We start from the raw sequence: 22,447 nt of genomic DNA, 5'->3' as shown, positions 1-22,447 counted from the left end.
GTTTTGTCCCTTTGGAGAAGTTAATTCAACGAAGTGGATCATAATGTGTTCAAAAGGTTTGTCAGGAGGTGGGTGGGCTGCCAATGCTAAAACTTTGCAGGTTTTCCCTATGTTAGAAATGCAAATGAGGCATGCCACACAAGCTTTTGGAGCCACTGGAGTGAACTTTTTAGTAAACCAATTTTCATTTATGGCTCACAACACCCCCCCCCCCCCCCCCTTTCTGACAGATGGTCGAGAGAGAAGAAGTGGGAAAGGTATCTTGGATGTGAGTGTATGTGGGACATAAAGGCCCTAGGCGATGTTTGGCTGCAATTTTTGCTGCAGCATCCACAGAAGTATTGCCTGGGTACCCAGTACCCAGAAACGATGATAAACGAAGCGAAGCGATGATAAGCGAACTCGTAATACTTTATTGTAGATTGTGGGAGATTCACAGAAGCCTTGGTAAAGTCTGGTGAAAATGTAGGATTTCCCTTCAAACTGGAAACCTGTCAGGATGTAGAGGAACATTGAAGAATGCATTAGACAGGTCAACAACGGAGAAGAACGTAACAGTCAAGAAGGTGTAAAGGTGTGGAACGAGCGGTGCACGGGCATGCACTGCTGCAGTTACTGCACGCAGGTCCTGGACAAAACGCCACTCGTCAGGTTGTCCTTTTTATCTTATTTTCATAACTGACAGGATGGGAGTGCAAACAGGGGAGTTGGAATATGGAGCTATGACACCTGCTTTCAACAAAGATTCAAAAACTGGTCGGATGCCCCGGGCAGCTCCTGGTTTCAAAGGGTCCTGTGAAAGCTGTGTGACTGGATTTAGGTGTAACAATGACCGGTTCAGCATCTTTTACCAGCCCCACATCATATTAATTAGCCGCCCACATTGCAGCGCTTTACAAAAGAGCCTGGATCTCCACTGATCAGTCACTGCCTGGGAGAGGGAGACATGAAGGTTGGAGTTTAGGGAAGCGTCAAATCCTTGTTGGTCAGGGGTTGTAAAGCAGACACAGTGAAGCAGCGGCAATTCCAAAACAAATCCTGCAGCTGCATTTAGATTTAGGTAAACTAAATCTGCTTATTTACAGAAAGGGTCTGGGGCGAGATGGGCGGTACAGTGTAGGCGTTCTGGTAGCGTTAAATCAACTTCAGGAGGCTTCCTGTTTCTTGTCATCTCCACTAAGGGGAGGGATGGTGTGAGGGACAGAAGCACTGATAAACGTGTAGCGAATCAATGTTTTGTGTCATATTTAGGGCCAGATTTGGTTTAAATTTAGTTGCTGAAGCAAGATTAGATCTCTTTCTCGCGAACTTATGGGGCAAACATCAGACAATAGAAAGCTGTGCTTCAGGGTGGAGTCAGTGCAAGAACGTTTCAGTGGTGCAGATAAAGTCTCACGCCCTGGAACGCCCAAGGCGCCCCAGAATAAATGAACCATGCACTTGGTTTGTAATTAGGTAAGTCAACACGTTTAGCAACAGAATGAGTTGCCCAGGAGTCTACGAGAAATTATAATAGTTTACCATCTTCCTGCATCTCTATTCCTGGCACATCACCGAATGCAGTGGGTTGCTCACAGCCATTAGGTTTGGCGTGAACTTTCAGCATTCAACGCTAAACAAGAAACTTCTCACCGGTTTGATGATCACACTCTGAGGTCACTGGATAGACGTGGGATCGATCAGGGAAAGTTTCAGAGCCAGTCCTCTGGTCTCATAAACCTTTTTGGCGAGGTAGAGGAGAATCAGCAAAGTTCCAGAGGCCACCATCCTCAGTTATCTGGGCCACGGCACCAAGAACTGCTGTGGAATTCTCTGTTTGTCTGGAGAGGCTGAAATAAAGACAGTTCAGATCAGAGGAACAAGAATATGAGCATTTTATCTGAAGCTTCTAAGATACTGGCCAATTGAAGTGCAACCCTGTCTGAGAGAGAGAGAGTGCCATCACAGGCTCTGCTCACTGTCAACAAGATATCAGTCAAGGACAAGTTAGCATAGCAGAGTCAGTTACAGGAACATCATATAAAGTAACTAAATGCTAGCACAGGATGCTTCACAAAAGATGCTACATGTAAGTTTTCCCTTACAGTCACATCATTTTTATCCTCTCTGCATCCATGAAGGTGTTGAAGTGAACCAACTAATTGGGAACTTGCTGATGAGGGAAGAAGATGAAACATTCACAGCAGCTTCCAAAGCAGCAAGTGTTGTTGTTAACACAGTATCGGTGGGGCAAACAAAGCCGTACCTGAAGTCCTTAAAGAGACGCAGTTTATTAGTGGAAAATATCAAGTTCATGATCCCCAGTTTGCTTTATTGGCTTTTATAGCAAATTCTGGATACCAGGAATCATTTCAGTGGCCTTTTCCCAATAATAACACACTTGTACCAATGAGCACCGCTGCTCTGTGTCACACTGTGAATAATACAGTGAGATTTGTTAGCAGCAGGAAGCTCTGGTCAGATATTGTTTTGTTTTTTTATTAAAAAATAGAAACTCACCTCAGGCATAAGCCCCAGGCAGTGTACCAGTTCCTGTGGCTTAGTTTTAGTTCATTTTTAAGGGAGTAATACAGGTAAACATTAAACTAGTAAATGAGGATGGAACTGAAAATATTGTACATACAATTAAATAAGCATTTTTATTTTTCTTCCCCAATTAACAACTTCAAAAATGTCTCAAGGGTTCGCTCTTTTACTTAAGTCAACATCCTTGTACATCGTCTTTGATTTCCTCCATTTTTATCATTTTAATATATTTAATATAGATGTGAATCCGTTACTGCTTTTTTAGGAAGTGGGATAAAAAAGAGAAATATGAAACAGTGAAGGAGTGAACTGTACTGTCAGAAACTTTAATAAGCTCCGAGCTCCACATTTATTTTACAGGATGACTGACATGCATGCTCTGAATTTGGCTCCTCTGCAACTCGTCTGGTGAATGGCTGCCTTCCCTAAGTCAAAGAGGGGGTGTGTGCTGATAAACATCAACCAGCTTCAGCTCTGTTGGTGCGACAGAAGATCAGAACGTTTCATTTTCCACAATCTGCTGCACCACCATGCAAAGCATCCTGCAGTATGGAGATCCAGTCTGGCTCTGGAGACTCTCCAGGACCCAGGGACCATTAAACATCTGCTCTAAAGTGGGGAGCCAACCTATGGAGACAGACGGCGACAGCTGGTCCAAACAAACCCTTTTAGCACAATATTTGTCATCTATTGGAGTTTTAAGACACTGTTCATGGAAGCATTTAACCTGTTTCATCCATCGTTCAATAATAACATAACTGACCACTTTCACCTCTGCTTCAGACACGCCTGGTTCCTTTTATAATGTGGACAAATATGAGCGGCCGTTGTCACGTAACGGTAAAATATCACATTTATTTACACTCTTCCAAGAAATTAAAATACAAACAGCACATCTGAAAACAAGAGACATTTTGTTTCAAAAAGCACAATGTAGAAAATGTAATCGTCCATCTACATTAAATACAAATACCACCATATTGTTCCCCATGGCAAGATTTCCATCAGTGACTGAAAAATGATCCATTTAATTTGATTATTAAAGACCAATAAAAAAGACCTCTCGGCGGTTATGTTCCTGAAAAAAGTGATCTTTAAAAAACCAATCAGAAACGTGTAATTAGAGAAACAGCTTTAAAGAAATGAGCTAGCATGACGTCATAAATCCAAACACCCGAACTTCCCAATGATTAAAAAAAGATGATCATTTCCATGCAGACATTTACTTCTTCATTAGTCACAATTATACAGTATAAAAAGCTCCTACATCTCAGTGCTCCCTATTACATGCACGCATGTGCACGCGCACACACACACCTTGTTAGCGTTACATGACAGAGCAGTTCTTTGGCGAGGTGGTCCAGCGCAGCCAACTTAGCTTATTTTCTTGGTAAGGAGGGTATCTGAGGCCGTTTAGCCTCTCTAACGCCCAGCCGCGCAGCATGCACGCCTTCCTGTGGCTAAATGTCTCAAAGCCCCAGCGGCCGTGGTAGCTGCCCAAACCACTGGCCCCTGGTCAGAGGGAACGAAGCACAACATCAGTCAGAAGGGTTCAAGAAACGGAAAAGAATGAACAATTTCAGGAAACTGCACATCAAATCTAAGTGATTACATCACGGTTGATGTGGAGCCGACACCCACCTACGCCTCCGAACGGGAAGCTCGGCAGACCGGAATGGATGATCCCATCGTTGGAACAGAATCCTCCGCTGCTCGTGCTCTCCAGCACCTTGTTCACTAGCTTCAGAAGGTAAAAGGTGACGTACAGTGTTAATGCCATGATGCCATGGTGAAGAGTGACACGTGGGGGGGGGCAGGAGCCAGAATTCTTACCGAAGAGTCGTCCGAGAACACGTAAAGTGCCAGTGGCTTCTCCCTGGCGTTCAGGAATTCGATCCCTTTCTCCACTGAGTCAACTGTCACGATGGGGAGGATGGGACCAAAAATCTCCTCCTGCATCAAGGCGTCGTCTTCATCCACATCCACCACAACGGTGGGTGCTGAGAAGACCACGGTGAGAAGAGACACATTAGATCTGGGGGGGGGGGTGAGAGTGAAAGCAGCTTGTGGCTCACCGATGTATTTGTCTTCCTCGTCGCTCTCTCCTCCTACGATCACTTTGCCGTTAGACCTTTTCAGGAGTTCCATCAGTCGGCTCCAGTGTCGCGGTGACACAATGCGGCAGAAGTCAGGAGACGCCTGAGGGTTCTTGGTGTAAAACTCCTCCAGCGTCACCTTCAGCTCAGGCAGCATCGCATCCCGAGTGGCAGGCGAGCAGAGCACGTAGTCCGGAGCCACGCAGCTCTGACCAGCGTTGAAGAATTTGGCCCAAGCCAAACGGTGGACAGCGGCCCTGATGTTCACGCCGCCAAATATCATGCACGGAGACTTGCCACCCAGCTCCAGGGTCACTGGGGTCAGGTGAACGGAGGCTGCCTGCATGATGACACGCGCCACCTTTTGGGAGCCTAAAACAAGTAAAAATGTCCTCAGAAGGAATGAGACCATTGTGCATGTTCACCGATTCTAAAGGAAGAAAATGCTCTCCGTGGCCAGTGTGACCTCTGACCTATTGTGCAAGTCAGTACCTGTGTAGAAGATGTGGTCAAAGCGATTCTTGAGAAGAGCCTGGGTCTCCTCTGGTCCACCCTGGACCACCGCGTAGCAGTCCTGCAGCAGGACGATCTCGTCACACACGTCTGCTCGTCTGCAGTCTCACACACACGTCTCAGAACTCAGACATACCTGGGACAGATACTTGGGGATGAGCTCCACCAGCAGACTCTCTGTGGCTGGGGACACCTCTGAAGGCTTGATGACGGCACAGTTTCCTATGCAAAGAAACCAACGTCAGTCAGTCATTAAAGCAGGAACCATCCCAACCATTCTAACCTCAACACTCAGCAGGTTTTAGTGGAGACAGACAGCCCAGCTGCCCTCAACAGGGAGCGATTAAGAACAAATCAAGCAGTTTGAACCAGTCTAGTGTGTTCTGTGAGATGATGTATGACATGAGAAGGTCAAGAGCCGAACACCTTTATCACACATTCTGACCTTCTTGTGTACTGATCATTTTCCTGGAGTTATGATTTATGATAGCACGGTGTAGTCAAACAGGAAGGGTGCAAAACACACCCGACATAACCTTTATCTTTGATTTTTCACCACCCTTCACACGTGAACCTGGACTCTCCCGCTACTGTTCATGCTGTAATGGGATAAAAGTAAGATCGGCACACTCTGTAACACATTATGATAGGGCTAAAGCTAGCTAGTGAGTGACTAAAGCGTTTGGCTGTTTAGCTTCATGTGGGTGGAGAACGGCATTCCCATCGAGTCTGGAGCTGCATTTGTCAATAATATGAAGTTTAAAGTTCCAGGATAAGTATTTGACATCATCTTCAATCTAAAACAGAGTGAAAATGAACCTTTCAGAGTAAATCTGAGCTCAAAGAATCCTGCCAGCATATAAATGCAGACTTTACAATGAGGTAAACCCCATGATGATGATGTGAGATGTTGTCTGCAAACATGTTAAAAATTAGTTCAGATGAAATTTTTTAAAAACAGTGTGCATGTTGTTGAAGTTGTTCAGTGAGTGGGCATTTGAATTTGAAATATTTATATTGTTTTGTGACTTAATCCACATTCTTTGATGTGGTTTACCTCATTAAAACAACACTGGGATGTGAAGGGCCGTATAGAAGTGTTGAGTTTGGCTTACAGGACGTCGTCATCTTGAATTTTTGGAGATAGAAGTAACCATATTTGGATCAGAGGGTGGAGCTGGAAGAGTAAGGGGCCGTCAATCAAATAGGCACGGCCCCAGAGGATTCACATAAATAATTGTGGAAATATTTTCGGATGGACCACCAGATTATATTTTAGGATGAGAAAATGTAGCTGCTGACACCGTTATGAGCTGCGGGGAAAAAAATTTGAATGAAAAATGATTTTAAAATGAATGGGAGTGAACTGAGAGGTCTTTTTGAAGCCTGCCCCCCAACGGTTTCAGGTGGTATTGCAAGCAACGTCACTTTAACATTGACTTCACTTTTTAGACCAGAAGATTACAACCAACTTTTAGGTTTACGGGTCTATGCTCCCACCCTTGATAGAACTGTCGAATCCCCCAAAGTTTTTTTAACCATGGGACGATAGGGAGAAGGGCCTTTGGTTCTGAAAACACATCAGAACAGGCTGAATCAGCGAGGCACACATTTACCCCAAATCTCTTTATTTGGCCTTTATGATAGCGTTGAGCTCACACTCGCACGTGCAAACTTCTCACGTTTGTCATTATAAAGATGCTCTGAATGCGCGGCTGCGGTCACCCTTGCTCTACAAGCCCGGGCGAGCCAACTGCCAACACACCTCGCCCCTCCTCTTCAGCTCACTGAAGCAGGAAACACACAAAGAATCTGCCAATCACTCAAAAATCAAGCTCAGGAGCAAGACACAGATTTGCCCCACAGATTTGGAAATATTGTTGCATAGCGGTATTACACAACTAACTAAAAAAAAGGGAACGGAGAGGAGCCTAATGTAGCACTGCTGCTGCCCGGGAGGGTTCTTACTTAGGTTAAAACATAGAAAAACAGTTTCCACTGTTAGTAAATCTGTGGGGTGGAAGATACCTGCAGCAATGGCTCCGATCAAGGGATTGAGGATGAGTTGCAGAGGATAATTCCAGGCACCGATGATTAACACGACTCCCAAAGGTTCTCTTCGAACAAAACATTCGTCCAGTTTAGTCGCCTGAATCAAAGACAAATGATGAATATCTGAAGATATCGCTATACAAGAGTCACGGGTGCAACCTTGATTATTATATTGACCTACCAAGTTTTTCCCGACATATTCCGGCTTCATCCAGCTGGATAAGTTGCTGATGGCGAAGTGCAGTTCGTTGATGGCTATGTCGATCTCAGACAGGACAGCCTCAAATTTTGGCTGATGAGAGGAGGAAGATGGCAATTATTGATTATGACAAACCCTGGAGGTGACAGTCCGACGTGCCCATCTTCTCTTACACACACTGTGTGTGTGTGTGTGTGTGTGTGTGTATGTGTGTGTGTGTGTGTGTGTGTGTGTGTGTGTGTTCCCGCACCTTTGCCAGGTCTTTGTGTAGCGCATCCAAAATCCGTTGCTCGTTTTCTTTGATCAAGGCCATTAGCTTGTTGAGCTGAGCCTGACGAAACTGCTCCGGTAACGTCACACCGGTGAGAAACACGGAGCGCAGACGACCCACGACTTGGCTCTGAGCATCCATCCTTTCACCAGGAAACCACACGCACAACACACACACACACACACACACACACACACACACACAGTAATGTGTAAACAAGATAAACCACATTGTTAATTTACTTACTGGAAGGTGTCAAATTGGAGGAAGTGGGGGGGGGGAGGGTTCAGCTACCGTCGACTGTAAACCCATGTCTGTCTCGGTCAGAGAACCTGTCACCAGCCAGCAACTGACCCGACCAGAGTGCTAATCTCATTCTTACACTAGGCATGACAATAGGTTTGGGGTTTGTCTTGTCTGGCTTTGTCTCTATTAATAAAAAGTCACCTTTGATATAATCTGCTAATTTAATCTGTCAATCATTCAATCTAACAGGCCATCATTTGATCAGTTTTTAGCTAAAGATCTAATTAGTACTCACTCAAATGATAATGATATTTATACCTAGATACTGTGATGATGCTTGGAAAAGTACATGACAAAAAATTAGCTTCTGCAATGAATGAAAAATTTACCTTCACTTAAAACTAGAGGCGAATCTTTCGGACGGCTTTTTAAATCCATGTGTGCTTAAAATACAGCAGGTTTTTAAAATAACTCGGCGGAAGAAACATTCAAAGAAAGTTTATATGTAACAAAAATTAAATAAACCGAAGGACAAACAAAAACAGCCGTTAATGAATTTAAAAACGCACATTGGAGGATTTTACAAACATCAAAACTGGTAGCGGAATTTCACAGAACTTTTTCATCTTTTAATCAGATGCGTCTATTTGTGCACTCTGCATCCCTTTTCCCCCTGAAAGGGCGAGTTAGTAAAAGATGTAGATTTCCTTACGGAGTTTCGGACGCCACCGTCGGCCAACGACGCCGCCCAATAATGTGACAAAGATAATACACTCGCGCATTTATGCGCAATATAAACCAAATATATGCGCGTATTCGGGCCTAAATAAACGCAGCCAGGCTGGAAACTCTGATCTGACAAACCTGGTAAGATAGTTCAGGTTATTAATGACTTTTAAAAAACAGTTCCGCCTCAAGATGAAGTGGAAAGCGGCGGTTTTCATCCACTGGAACGGCACAAAATCCTACCTGGGAGTCGAGATCGTCTCTCTCGAAGTGCAGAAGTAGAAATGCTGGAGAGGGGAGCGAGTGTCTGGGAGTTGTCTTCGCTACCCGATCGCTTGGGGCGAAGGAAGTCTTGGGGCGAGGTTGATCTTGTAAAACGAGCAGTGGAACTCGTCAGGCCAGAGCCCCGCATGATGCCTCGCTGAACCAGCCGTTCGCCAGCGATCCAGCAGGGGGCGCTGTTTTCTGGTTGTATTATTTCCCCTCCGGTAACGATGAGAGTCGGACCAAGCTAAAGCCAAGAAACTATGGTATATTTTGTGGCAGGAGTGAATAAATACGTCTGTTTTGTTTCAGTCATCCCTGTAGTCAGTGTATCTGAAATGTTTTAGTTTACTTAGTTGATTTAGAGTGCTGATAGCGCGCCCCCTGCTGGTCATCTTGTAATATTTTGTATTAAAAGGTTTGATTTTTTTTAAATTACATTTTGATTTGGGTCAGAGGTGAATGAATCTTACTCTTTATAACAAAATTGAAATTAATTTCACAGTAAAAACAAGATTAGAAAAACTAGATTCAAGCCCTCATGTGGTGAAAACCCAGGAGGTGTTCTGATAGTAGGGGGAGTGCCAGGACACCTTCAGAGCACTGCTGATGTACCCTTGAGCAACCGAACCCCTGACTGCTCACATAGGGCCCTGGATTAGCTGGCAACTCACTGCAACGCCTGCTTTCACCCATATGCAGCTGTGGGACAGGATCCAACACCCTCCCCATGATGCTGAAGGGGATAAAGCAGCCAGAAATAATAATCCTCTGACTGGGCTTTAAAAGATGAAAGCAATGCCCAAGTCAAGTCTACTGATTCAGTTTTAGATCATCCTTTTTTTTTTAAAAGTCAATATTTTATTGACTGCAGTATCCAAGTAGTGAAAAAGGAAAATAAAAACAGAGAGTCAAGTTTTACTTAAATATACAGACTGTTATTAAAGAGAACGAGAAAATAAACCAGTGTTGATACAAAAACTTTATTCTCACAATATCAAAAATGACAAACCTACAGAGATTTGTAGAATTAAGCAAGAACATTATAGTGATTATTTTTTGGACTGCAGTCATGAAACTGTAACTGTGTGACGGTGCTGAGCAGCAGCAGAGAGATAAATAATGACAGAACCTTAAAAAGGAGGACTGTGTGGGAGGGACAGCTCATTCTGCAGTTAGTATGACAGAACATTTATATTAAAAAAAAAGAAAAAAAGGCATATGCACTGAAGGAATTAAAGGAATATAGATTTCCTGTAAATGCATATATCATAGCGGGGGAAAAAACTCCAAACATTTCTAAAACTAAACAGAACATTTTTTAATTAAAAAAAACTACAGAGGTGGAGGTTGGGAGGAAGATTGCAGTATCTACAGAGAGTAAGGGGAGAACAGAGAGATGGAAGGAGGCCGAGGGAAGAGAGAAGGCCGTGTTATTCAGTGGAGAATGAAAACAGTCATGGGTCCAGCATCCACCTCCTCTCCACACCTTTCACAGTGACCGCTCTCTCTGGGGCAGCGGGTGGGATAAATTAAAAAAAATAAAGGAAAAGAGCTTTTCAGAGGTGTGCCCAACCCGATCCGGTTTGGCAGATTTTTCTGTCTCGACTACTCAGGCTAAAGACCGACAGAACCGTCCGGCAGCAGGATGGAGGGTGGCTGGTGAGAAATGGTACCGGAGACGTGGACACGTGGCGGCTGCCCGCTCCAGCGCTTCACAGGAAATAGTCGGCTACTGGCTTCTTGGAGGGGATGCCTCTGGTCTCCTGCGGCGCTGCTTCAAATATAATGAACTCCCGCTGTAGATGCTCATCCAGCTCCAAGATGGCCGCCACATTGCCGCACCTGAGAGTTCAGAGACACATAACGGGTTAGCAACCCGGAAGCTTAAGGAAATGAAGTGGGTTTTCTGTCCTGCAGCGTATCCACACACCTGTAGCAGTAGTTGGGCGCCGACCACACGGTGAGCACGGTCTCGTTGAAGTGCCACTTGTACCCCTCCATGACCAGCTGGTGAGCGCGGCAGATCATGTGGATGTCGTTGGCGGCGTTGAACTGGGCCACCACGTCGCTTCCAAACAGGTAGCCGGCGCCTCTGGGACTCACCCCCCACCCAGTGGTATCTGACGGAGACAATCAGTAGACAGTGAGCGGGCTATGAAATTCTGATGCTATCCGGGCAGACAAAGAATGGGTGAAACACTGCAGATTATAGAATACCTTCAGGATCGGACCACAGGAGGTCACACATGGGTCCGTCGTGAGGCACTTCCTGTTTTCTGTCAATGGTTCTGATCTGGTCCAGCGTTTGGATGGACGGCGACAGGCCGCCGTGCACACAGAAGATCTGCAACATGAACAGACCTTAGGTCACCTTCCAACAAAGGGGAACAAATTCAAGTTTCCAGTGGCGTGAGGAAATACCAGTAACGTTTCTAACCTTGCCGTCAATGATCGCAGAGAGAGATAAGTAGTCAAATATCTCAGTGCAGTATCTCCACACGGTGACCGAGCCGTACTTGCGGAGACACTCGTCGTAAAACCCATAAACCTGGGTGATCTGCCGGGACTCGTGATTCCCCCGGATCAAAGTTATCCGGTCTGGGTAACGCACCTGAGCAGCACAACACAAGCACCTGCTTTTTTAATCTGCACAATCAAATACAAAACGTGTCCATTGAGCTGCGGTGATCTGAACTGGGTAAAGATGAATGCTTCACCTTAAGAGCTAGCAGGAGGAGGAACGTCTCCACGCTGTAGAAGCCTCTGTCCACAAAGTCCCCCATGAAGAGATAATTTGTCTCCGGGACGTCTCCACCAACCTGTCAAAGAAAGGAATTTGAAATTAAAAACTCTAGTAAAACCACATTTAGAGCAAACCCACCAACAATTCACACAATGACACTTTCCAGCTCAATTGTACTTCGTTTTTTAACGATGTCCTCTCTGCACCACTGTCTCATTTTAATATAGCGCTCATCCCAAAGCAGCAGCAAAGGAAACTCACCCGAAACAGCTCTTTCAAGTCATAGAACTGACCGTGAATATCTCCACACACCTAAGATAAAAACAAACGCATTATTATCCTCTGACATGTACCCATCTAGACAGTTTTAATATACACGTTACTTACTGTGACAGGAGAGTCTACTCTCTGGACGTTGCTTTCTTCAACCAAGATTTCTCTGTAAACACAAATAGTTGGGTTGTTACTGGGATGACCTGGTAAAGCATATTAGATTAACATGCAAAATAAATCCTGAAGAGTAAACACAGTTCGTCAATAAGGCTTATGCACTAAGCTCCTATTTAAAGATCTGAGAATATAAGCTTTAAAAATGTATGTAGGTTTAGTTCTATGACACAAAATTTTTCAAATTTCAGACAGCTATCAACAGATTGTCTTTGTTTGCTACATTTGCTTCTCTTTTGTTTCAGTTTTGCTGCATTTTAAGTCTGAAATAAACGTGGGCAAATATCGACAGGCAACGTGTGTTTGCTAAATCATTCAAAGGTTGAGGTTGGCACAACCTGCGCCCCAGTCAGCATTAACCAAGCTGAAAAAACGCCACCATCATGACAATCTTATCTCGTAGCCATCACATTTCTGATAAAAGCTCCTTTTCGTTCAAGCAGGGTTTAAAGGTGAGGCGATTACCTGGCTTTGGCACACAGTGCCTTGACTTCGTTTTCCTTGATGAGCTCACAGCGTCTGAGCTGCTCTATCTGACGGTCCAGATCACTGATGTCTCCCATGGTGACACACATAAGGAGGGCTGCTTACACACTGTAGCCGCACACTGTGAACACACACCGGGTCGGCAGAAGCGACACACTCCCTTCCAGCGGGGCGCAGTCCCACACCAGTGCCTTTGTGGACCCAAGCTGCGGTCAAAATGTCGTTCCGAGAGAATGTCGGCTATTGAACTGTGGAGGAAAATACGATTTAAAAAACAAATGTGATCTGCGAAATTTATTAATTTCAAAATCCAAAAAAACATGCAGGGAAAACTTTCAATGGAATTTGTGTTTAGCTAAGTACATCCATAGCCTGAAAACTTTTCATTGACCTACCGTGTGTTTTTCTCCCAGAGATAATAAATATGCGAGAACATTATAGTACTCTTACACGCTTTAATCTATTACAAGATATATGAAGCAGAAATTTACAAAATATTAATATTTCGTGAAAGGCCTAAGGGCGTAGCTTAACACCATTAGCATGCTATGTTATATCACTGCTAACGACGTCATCAAACATACGATTATTTGATCAGATGGCCAAACCACGCACTTTTTTGTTACTCCTTTTGCGATAAACGGGGCACCACAAACGTATAAGAGTTACAAAACAAGCAGATATAGAAAATATCTTTTAAAAAGGAGCGACGGTATTAGGCTTGCCGACTAATCACGATTCTCCGACACAATCTCTAGTTAGCGGTTATAGGCTAACTTCGTCATTAGCTAGCTAACGCTAGCGAGGCGCTATCCAAGCCATTCATACGATGCTGCGTTTAACTGAAAAGAGTAGCTAAAATTACCATAAAAGTGATGATGGCAAAATCGTCAGGAACCCAGATCAGTATTTCATCCCGAGGACAGTGTAATCTGTCGCCGGCACCCGTCTCCCGGTATTGCTTATGCCGGTTTACTCCTACACGACTGACTGCCGCGGAACTTCCGGTGTCGTGAACGCGCGTACTTCCGGTGTGGGAACCATACCGACGCAGCGCAGAGTTCAAATATCGCTTATTTTTCTTCAATATCGCTTATTTCTTTCCTTAAGTGGAAAAGGGCCGAACAATTTGATGACGTTTAACCCAAGAGTGTTATCTATCCACTGTAATTAGGACTGATACACATAAGTTTGTACACAAGAGTATGTTTTGAGATTAAAGACAACCTACTTCATTCAAACGGAAGAGGCCTAATTTATTTTAATATAATGAATTTATAAAAATAATTTAACCATTTAAAGTGTGACAGCTGACATGGAAAGCTACAAATACAACCTATTGTGACTGTTTCAATATTATTATTTAATGGGTTATCAGGTGCTGTAGGATAGTTTAGTGATGAAGCAAAGCTGAACAAAAGCTTGCGGGTTCAACTGATCTGAAGCAAGACGTACAGTCTTTGATTGAGCCTCTGTCTCAGATTCCAAGGTTTACACTTGATAATCGTCAAAGTGGTGTCACAAAGCAGAATATGAAGTCAGTATTTATGAATTTATTGTTATTCCAACAGCAGTAAGTAATGTAATTGTTTGTTGGTCCCAGCTTTGCGGAGATAAAAGCATAATGACCCCGAGAGCCACTTCATCTCAGTCACGCCACAGACATTTCAAGGGGTGAACAGGAAAGAAAAGCAGGCTACCAGGGAGAACAAGACAAACTGATCCCATCCACAGAGGATGGTTTTCCAAATTGTTGAGTTATTAATTGAACTATCTGTAATGTCTAATCATAGCAGCAGTTCTGAGGTGTGTTTCAGTAAAGCAAGACATCATAATTCAAGCGCCACACACCACAAATAGTGACAGTTACAAGGCAAGTAAACAGTATAGACCTGCATTAAAGCAATTAGGTGATCGATGGAAAAATAATCGTACCTTTAAAAGCAGAGGACAGTAAAAATGACTGTGCAATGATTAGAAATGCAAAACAAAGTGCATATTAAATAAATGTCCATCGAATGTTAAATATTATATGCAAATAAAACATCACTAGACTGTTCGTGGCTATTCATGCATTTTTTCCTCACCCGACATTCACTTCATACAAAAAAATTACACAAATGTCTGAATATTTCCCAGACTTCCTGATTGTTATAGCAGATAAAAACAGAATACACAGAATAGCCCATTCAAATATAAACTACACACACTACAATATAAGAAAACATGCCAGTTAATGTTTAAAATCAAGTAATCAAACACTATCTCCCACCAGAAAGATAAAAATCAAGGCTTTTCTTAAGCTTCAGTGTAAACTTGTGTTTTAGAGGAGCTTCCATACCTGACGTCAAACAAAACACTTGTCTGGTGTGACGCGAGGACAGCCAATCTATATTCAGCCCCGTCTTTAGCAATATGCTGGATCTTCTTAGCAGAATATGGAGCAAATCTGTCTTAAAATCATGACCGCAAAATAAAATCTTTAATAAAAATAATGCCTGCGCTGTGCTTCTTCATCCTGCGGGTCAGTGTGTGGGCTGGGTCACAGGGAACAAAAATATCTGTGCACTGGGAATGCAACTAAGGCAGCCAGAGCTATACCGAAGCTGTCTCCCACAGAGGCGGTGGACATGGAAAACTCCCTCTGTCTGTCTTTAGCCTGTGGCAGGAGAGACAAGAATATTTCTCATCAAATCATTTCAATGTCCTGCCAGACTCCTGCTTCCATTTACGGTTTAGGTAAAAAGGACTGGTGATTTTAAAAAAAACAAAGCAGTGGATGGAAGCTTGTCCTGACCTCTTTGCTGATGAAGAAGAAGGTGTTGACGTACGCGGCTCCCCCGAGCAAACCCTCATAAAGGATAATAACAAACACCAGCCAGGCGCTGGGCAGGAACTGGTAACCCACGGCAAACAGGAGCAGAACTGCATTCAGAATCTGTGGAGGAAAAATGATGTCAAACGCTGATCATAGACCCGACACTGCCAGTGATGGTGGTCGGCATCAATTTAAAAAATAAATTCAGCACTATTAATAATAAAGACAAAAGCGTAGCGACATATTAATAATTTTAGGAATCTTTCAGCTGTGGTTTGGTTAAAAAAAAGATTCTCAGAACATAATAATTGAGAAACATCTCTATTTTATGGGAAGAAACAATCGAGGTTTGAGCTAGCATTTAAGCTAATATTGAAAATCTGAAAGAGGCGCCTTATAAACCACAAGAAACCTCCGCTGATGCAGAATTCCGACCTGCAGCAAAGCCAGGAGCCACAGCTTCCGGATCTTCACACAGCAGAGGGACGAGCGAGACACCAACACACCAAGCTGGTAAAGCGTCTGGTACCTGAGAGCGCACGCACACACACACACACACAGTGATGCAACTTTAAATAGTATTAGTCCTTCATGGTGACGCCTCTGTAAGGCAAACTGACCAGCGGTACTGCTCAGCGTGGCTCAGGAAGAAATTGGGGAAATAGAGGAGCTCCATCTGGGAAAAGAAAAGGGATCAAACTCAAAACCTGTCGGCGAGTAACAACAGGTGGGAGATGGACACTAACAAACCTACCAAACCCTGGTTGATGAAGTATTCGGCAAAATAGACCAAGCCGAGGGGAAACATAAACTTCAACAAGCTCTGATTACAGGAAACAAGGGGATCAACACTTTTAACGGACAGATTTTTCTAATCTGAAGTGTGAATGTTCCTTACTCTGATGATGTGCCGCTTCTCTGTGAGGCTGAGGGGTTCAGGGGTCACGGCCTCTGTAATGATGAGAGGGAAGGAGAACAGGTCCTGTGTAACTATTCACGAAGTGAGCAATCAATGTACAATAATCCCCAAGAGGGCAGAGGGGAGAGACTCCAGCTACCGACACCTCCTCTAAATCTGTCCTGGACTCTTCACTGCAAGTGTATCAGCAAAATGTACTCAGTGACAATAAGACAAAATAGCACCATTAAAAATGACAATTTATCAAAAACAACAAAATCACACTGAATAAACATATTGAAATATCTGTTTTGCATAGTGGCTTGATTGTGTCGACTCTTTGGACAAAAACATCTTCTAAATGGCTTGGTTTTAAACCTGGCAACACATTCAGACAGAGACGGGTCCAGCCTAAGGACAAAACTCTTCAACACTGAACAATGTGGTTTATGCTGTCCAGCAGTGAAGGATGTACAGATCTGTACATGGGTGAGACCAACCAGCCACTGCACAGATGCCTGGCCCAGCCCACCTACACCCAAAAGCATAAGAGGCACTGTTTGAAGACAGCAACGCTCATGTATTGGCATCAGAAGAAAGATGGTTTGAGAGTGGAGTATAAGAAGCCAGTTTTGTTAAAGTGGAAAAACTGAACAGAGGAGACTCGTGACAGCAGTTGCAGCCCCTTCCAGTGCCGTCCCGAAAGTTTTACAATCATCCACGTCCAACATCACCTGAGGACCAGGATCCACATCCCACTAGTTAATTTAGAACTGAGGAAACCTCTCGGATAAGAGGTGAAATGCCTAAAGGAAGTTCAGTTTCATTTTCTCAAGCCAAGAATTCTCTTCATTGTGTTGCGTTAGTTATCAGCGGTTCGTCTGACCCGTCGCTGAAAAGAAGCAGCTAGAACCAGTCAGACGTGTGCAACTCTTCAAGGTGCACAGCCCCAAAGCGTGGAATGTCCCTGTTCCTGTTCAAACAAACCTGAATAAAGCCCGATTTACAAGAGCGGCTGGAAAGTTTTCTCTTCAATTCTTTTCACCGTTTATGATGTGGTGCCCTGATGCGAAACCCCCAAAACAGATTAACATTCTCTCACCATTTACATTAATTACTCAGTAATCGAGAATGATAAAATTTTTTTAAAAAAATTAAGGTTTTTGGGCAAATTTATTTAAAAGAAAAACAAAACTATGTCTCAAGATACGGTATTGCTTTGTATGGAAATGCTGCTAATTGTTAAATCTATTCTGGAAATTATAATAAAAAAGGCAAATGTTTAGATTAAAGTGCGAACGAGCGGGTTAAATGTCATTAAAGAGCTGATAATAAGTGGCTCGTTCAGCAGCTAAGTCAATACCAGGTTAATATCGTTCATCACTTGCAAGCTAAAAACTTGCATATATATCCGATTATTCATGGTTTAGCTGACATACATATCTCATATTATCTTGATGAGCTGATTGCGGGCGTCTTATCAAATTAAGAGGGCTCGCACTTTTTCCAGTGCTAAAACTGATCAGATCTCATCAGATTAAAGCAGTGAGTTGCACAACTGCTGAAAATGTATTGACCTTTAACAGACCGCAGTGCAGGTTGCACAGTGTACAATTACCAGGCTTCTCCTGCTCCTCTTCTCTCCCCTCGCCTGCTCCCTCTATCAGCCTCTCTCTCTCCTCGGAGCAAGAAACCAGGCAGTCGTTCATTGAGGGTTTCCAATGAGATAACCGCGTTGGAAAAACAAGAAGGCAGAAATAGCTGTTGGGGGAGGAATGGTTTAGTATTTTCAGCAGAAGCAAAGCCCGAGAAAGAAAAAATAAAAGCCACACTTGCCTGAGGATCATAGAAAACGGGACGACCAGCATGGTGAGAAGAGTAATTCGTGGTGAGAGGCCTGCTTGGGTCAGGGCCGAGTACAGCAAGGCTCCGGCGACGCCAGCACCACCAGTGCCCGAGCCCCATCCTCCCAGCACATCCCTTGGAAACCAGCGTTGTTCAAATTAAAGTGGTTTTGTTTTCCCATCGTCCACTGGTCTTTGAACGTTACACAGAGCTTTGAGATTTCATCAAAGGGGCCAAAAATTGAACATCATGTCCCATAATAAGTGTCTGAGTGCGCTGATACATAGATCACTTCATGCAGAGATGTAGTGAAAAATAAACTTGGTTAAATGCTACAGCAATAAATACAGGTTCCAATTTTGAAGAGCAGAAAAGCAAAATAGGAGCAATCAGTCCAACAGGATCTGCTAGAGAGTGTAAGTGGCTTAAAGTTTACTCAGAAGTAATTAGAGCAACTGAACAGTGTCGTCTGCACAACCTTTCCTTTTCGGTGTTCGCTGTTAAACACGAGAATTATTCTCACAATCAGACCTGAAAGCAACTGAGTCTCAGATCAGTCAAATGTTTTTGCACTTTGTGGGAAATCTGCTGGTTCACACTGTGATACATTTGAACACCTCACAGATAGGCAGCATCCAAATTGAGGTTCTTTTCTATCTACGTCTTAAAATTACTTAATAGACCCTCCTTTTTGCTTTGGTGTCACCTGGGTGTGTTTCTCTATGTTGTACAAAAATGAATAAAAACACCACTAATAAACAAAACACTGCACAAAGGTCAGGATTCACAGATTTGGGGAATTCTGACATCAATCTAATAAATCAATGTGATTGTTTAAAAAGAAAAAAAATTGTAAATTTTCAGAATACAAAGGCCCTATAACACTGTCTTAAAAACATGCCTTCTGTATTAAAAGGACAGACAACATACCTTAGACATGCCATTTTTGATTAAAAAGGGTGTATCAGGATGTTATTTCATATCAAACTTCAGCAAAGGACATAAAGACAAACATTTACCTGCTGAAAAATGTTGAAAGCGCGAGGAAGGACAGCTCTCCCAGACCAGAGCTGAAACTGGCAAATATCACTCCTACACACAACAGAGTCACACTTTTTGTTTCAAAGAAAGAAGAATAAATGAGCTACATTTAGTCTTGGACTTTAAATCATGCAAATTATATTCCTCAAACATCTTATCTCCCATTTTATCCTTCCAAACTGCTTATAGTTTTGAAAATGTATTTTAACAGGTATTTTAAGAAATTCTGGGTTTTTTCCCCACTTCCTGGTGATTATAAAAGTCAAAATTCTTTATTTCTAAATAAAAAAGAGGCCTTTTACCAAGAATACTCATCCACACAGCTGAAGAGAAGGCCACAAGTAGGAAACTTGTTGCTGTCATGACGACACAGATCATCACTCTGAAGCTGAAAAGGGACAAAGGAATGACACTTTCATTATTTATACTATTTATAGAAATAAATAACTCAGACTAACCACATCACAGTTAGCTCTCTCAAATGTTTTCCTTTTAAACTCAGGGTAATGACATTTAGAATGTTTACTGAAGGCTTTCACTTGTTGTGTGTAATTCAATGAGCCTTTTACTGGAAGCCTTTCATATTGTAATGCAGTACATACTGGCTTACCCATAAGGCACTGCATGGATCACAAAGGGAGCTGCCAGCTTGACACTGAGTGATGGGAGGATGTCGGCTAAGAGCACAGCCTGAAGGGGAATATAGGGAATTCATTATTCAGATAAACACTGGTTTTTAAAAAAAGGAAGCCATAAAATGAACATGCCATGACACGTCATTTCTGTTTTCAGTTCTGTTTTAGTGCTGCTTACTTAAGGTTGATTCCGTCACAAAACAAGAAGCTAATGATTATCTGTCAGCACATGTATTTACCGCAGTAGACACAGGATTGCAGTCATAGCGACTAGCATTGCTGTTGTTCCTCACTTGGAAATCCACGGCCAGTGTGGCTGAGGCCTAACAGACACAGGAATATAAGTAAAATGTGCCCTGCAGCATTAGCTTTGTGGGGAGATCACAAGATCAAACCTAGGCTTTAACAGTTATGACTGCAAATAAGAGAATAGTTCTCACAGTCAATGTGCTGTTTCCCGACTCTTGTTTTCTGAGGATGTCGTGGGCAGCGCTCAGCATTACAACATAGCCAAAGTTGTTACACAAGCCAAGGAACCTGAGGAGATGAGATGATGTGGTAGATGAACTGATAACTGCCCCCCCCCCCCCCCCCCCCCCCACACCCCAAATAAAAAAATCACCCATATCCTGCTAAGTATTTCTTGACATTAATAATAATAAAACTTTAAATCAGAGGGGACACAAACGTCCTTTACAGCTACACAAGTTGTTATTAAGACTTTATCAGAATAGCATTTACACGAGCAAAGTTGAACAATTTCTGATTATGCCACCTCAAATTTACCGATACTACAATCTTGTCAGAGCATAATAAACATTCCCATAAGACTACCATAATAATTAATCTTATTTACCATATTTATTACCACACTGTATCATCTTTCTGCAAATATGTTTAAATATACCGCTTTTATTCTGCGATTTTATAAATGCTTGCATGGCAACGTGGGCAAAAGCTCACCAGAATCCGAGCCAGTTGCGCCACCATGTCCACCGATCTGTAAAGATTCGAAAAGACCTTTTAGTGAATGTGTGAGCCTCGGTCCAGTTTGAAAAGGCCCGGTCAGAACACCCACCGCTGCTGTCAGAGCGCTGAAATGGGTCTGCGTTGACGCTTCGCTCCATGACTACAAAACACTACCCGAGGAAAAGCAATACGAAATTACGCGATGACAGTTCAAAAGAGAGAAAAAGTGTCAGTTCGCCAACATAGTTTCACATGTAAATATCATTCCACCTCCGCATTAAGCCTGTTTGTCTAGTTCTTGCACGGAAACTTTGACAAACAAGTGCGGTGTTTCACCCAAATAAATCCCCGAGGAAACAAAACCAAGGATTTGAGTTCCGATCGAGGACATGATTTATTCCATGTCAGTGCAGAGATTTATTCAGAACACCAGCTCCACTGTCTAAAGCGACAAAGAAAAGCCTGTACAGTTTCTGCCTATTGTGCAGACAGCCGTGACTTACATATACTGTCAAAAGGGCGTTAATATAGTTTATGCAAAGCATTTTTTATAATATACTATTTTTCAATGTCAAATAATTACAGGTCATATATTAGAATTATCCACACAGTGGTATTTGCAATCAACGTAATGTGCATGGACTAAACTGGACCATCCACACAAGCACTGGGAGAAACAATAAACTCAACATCAGAAGTTATATGACTGTGGATTTGTAAATGTGAATGCTTTATTTTGAACATATGTGAGTGGTACAAGAACTGGAACTGAAAAACAAACAATAAAGCCAATAAGAATGATCAACATAACAATAACAATAGTCAAAACAATATAGAACCCAACACGTCTGTCTCTTGACGTTTTGCTTGATTTATCTGAAACTTCCTGTTTATTTTGTCCTCAAATCTTACCACAAGAAACTTTTTGTCATTTAGTCTTTGCATATTCACGCCATCTACTTGTGTGTTCTTATTTTACAAGTTTTGTTGCAAAATAAAATGTGTTTTATTTTGTTTCAGTAGTGATTCTCCAATGTAGATTCATGAAAATCCCCAATAGAACATAATATATTAGTGTCAGCTGCAATTCTTGAAACTTTGCATTTGCCATTCATATAAATTCTGAACAATTTCGGACCTGATACTGCTCCCTGGGGGGCACCACAACCAATGACCAAGCAAAACTCCCCCAACTTTACAAATGATTTCTGTTCAAATAACTTCTCTGCTAGTGCATTAACACTCCTCATTCCTCATTCACGTTTATTAATATTCAAATTCAAATTCAATTTCCCCACGGGGATGAATAAAGTCCATCTTAATCTTAATATGTTAATCTTTTTTTTTATCAATGACTACAACAACTGAACGCAGTTTGTGATCTACAGCCCTTGTGCTCCCCTCAAATTCTAATGCCAGGGATGTTGCTGTGTTTGCTCTAAATCCGTATTGACAGAAAGTAATTTATGTTTGCTATGTTATGTCTGTGTTTATGTAATTTGTCTTATTTGTTATTCAGTATTTTTCTAGACTTGTGAAAGCTGAGAAACAGGTCTGTAATTTGCTGTTTTATACAGCGGCAGAACTTTAGCTCTTTTCATTTTGTCAGTAAATTTACCAGTTTAGAATGATAAATTACAGATGTCTGTTAATACTCCTGAAATCCACT

The 22,447-nt window shown here is 42.7% G+C and overlaps 3 protein-coding genes across 7 annotated transcripts; all 3 read right to left on the bottom strand.

The window, feature by feature from the left end:
• Positions 1 to 393: 393 nt before the first annotated feature.
• aldh3b1 (aldehyde dehydrogenase 3 family, member B1) lies at positions 394 to 9,080 on the bottom strand. Of its 5 annotated transcripts, XR_008947015.1 has the most exons (12): positions 8,873 to 9,080; positions 7,637 to 7,799; positions 7,369 to 7,479; positions 7,164 to 7,284; positions 5,272 to 5,357; positions 5,115 to 5,196; positions 4,602 to 4,994; positions 4,360 to 4,526; positions 4,168 to 4,267; positions 3,844 to 4,038; positions 1,633 to 1,829; positions 394 to 931 (listed from the first exon to the last, which is right to left on the bottom strand). XR_008947015.1 is itself a non-coding variant. In XM_057014174.1 (11 exons), exons 2-10 carry the CDS (start codon positions 7,796 to 7,798, stop codon positions 3,854 to 3,856), a joined length of 1,407 nt encoding a protein of 468 aa, XP_056870154.1. In that variant the 5' UTR covers position 7,799; positions 8,873 to 9,080; the 3' UTR covers positions 394 to 1,829; positions 3,844 to 3,853. The 5 variants fall into 5 exon arrangements, 4 of the variants coding, with proteins under 4 accessions (XP_056870154.1, XP_056870152.1, XP_056870153.1 ...); XM_057014174.1 differs by having other exon boundaries at positions 394 to 1,829; XM_057014172.1 differs by lacking the exons at positions 394 to 931; positions 1,633 to 1,829 and adding an exon at positions 2,832 to 3,153.
• Positions 9,081 to 9,857: 777 nt separating this feature from the next.
• On the bottom strand, positions 9,858 to 13,597 carry LOC130514535 (serine/threonine-protein phosphatase 4 catalytic subunit B). Its single transcript, XM_057014176.1, has 9 exons — positions 13,438 to 13,597; positions 12,552 to 12,820; positions 12,027 to 12,078; positions 11,901 to 11,951; positions 11,614 to 11,715; positions 11,334 to 11,507; positions 11,114 to 11,240; positions 10,827 to 11,016; positions 9,858 to 10,738 (listed from the first exon to the last, which is right to left on the bottom strand). Exons 2-9 carry the CDS (start codon positions 12,659 to 12,661, stop codon positions 10,609 to 10,611), a joined length of 936 nt encoding a protein of 311 aa, XP_056870156.1. The 5' UTR covers positions 12,662 to 12,820; positions 13,438 to 13,597; the 3' UTR covers positions 9,858 to 10,608.
• A 513-nt stretch (positions 13,598 to 14,110) lies between these two features.
• cln3 (CLN3 lysosomal/endosomal transmembrane protein, battenin) lies at positions 14,111 to 21,127 on the bottom strand. The gene is made up of 15 exons (XM_057014175.1): positions 20,888 to 21,127; positions 20,773 to 20,809; positions 20,250 to 20,346; positions 20,049 to 20,132; positions 19,785 to 19,864; positions 19,477 to 19,562; positions 19,153 to 19,225; positions 18,125 to 18,268; positions 17,907 to 18,049; positions 16,289 to 16,341; positions 16,145 to 16,213; positions 16,011 to 16,066; positions 15,826 to 15,919; positions 15,370 to 15,510; positions 14,111 to 15,231 (listed from the first exon to the last, which is right to left on the bottom strand). Exons 1-15 carry the CDS (start codon positions 20,934 to 20,936, stop codon positions 15,115 to 15,117), a joined length of 1,323 nt encoding a protein of 440 aa, XP_056870155.1. The 5' UTR covers positions 20,937 to 21,127; the 3' UTR covers positions 14,111 to 15,114.
• Between the last annotated feature and the right edge of the window lie 1,320 nt (positions 21,128 to 22,447).

Source organism: Takifugu flavidus, chromosome 18 (genome assembly GCF_003711565.1).
Source record: "Takifugu flavidus isolate HTHZ2018 chromosome 18, ASM371156v2, whole genome shotgun sequence".
Taxonomy (NCBI): Eukaryota; Metazoa; Chordata; class Actinopteri; order Tetraodontiformes; family Tetraodontidae; genus Takifugu; species Takifugu flavidus.
This window is presented reverse-complemented; position numbering and strand designations above follow the sequence as displayed.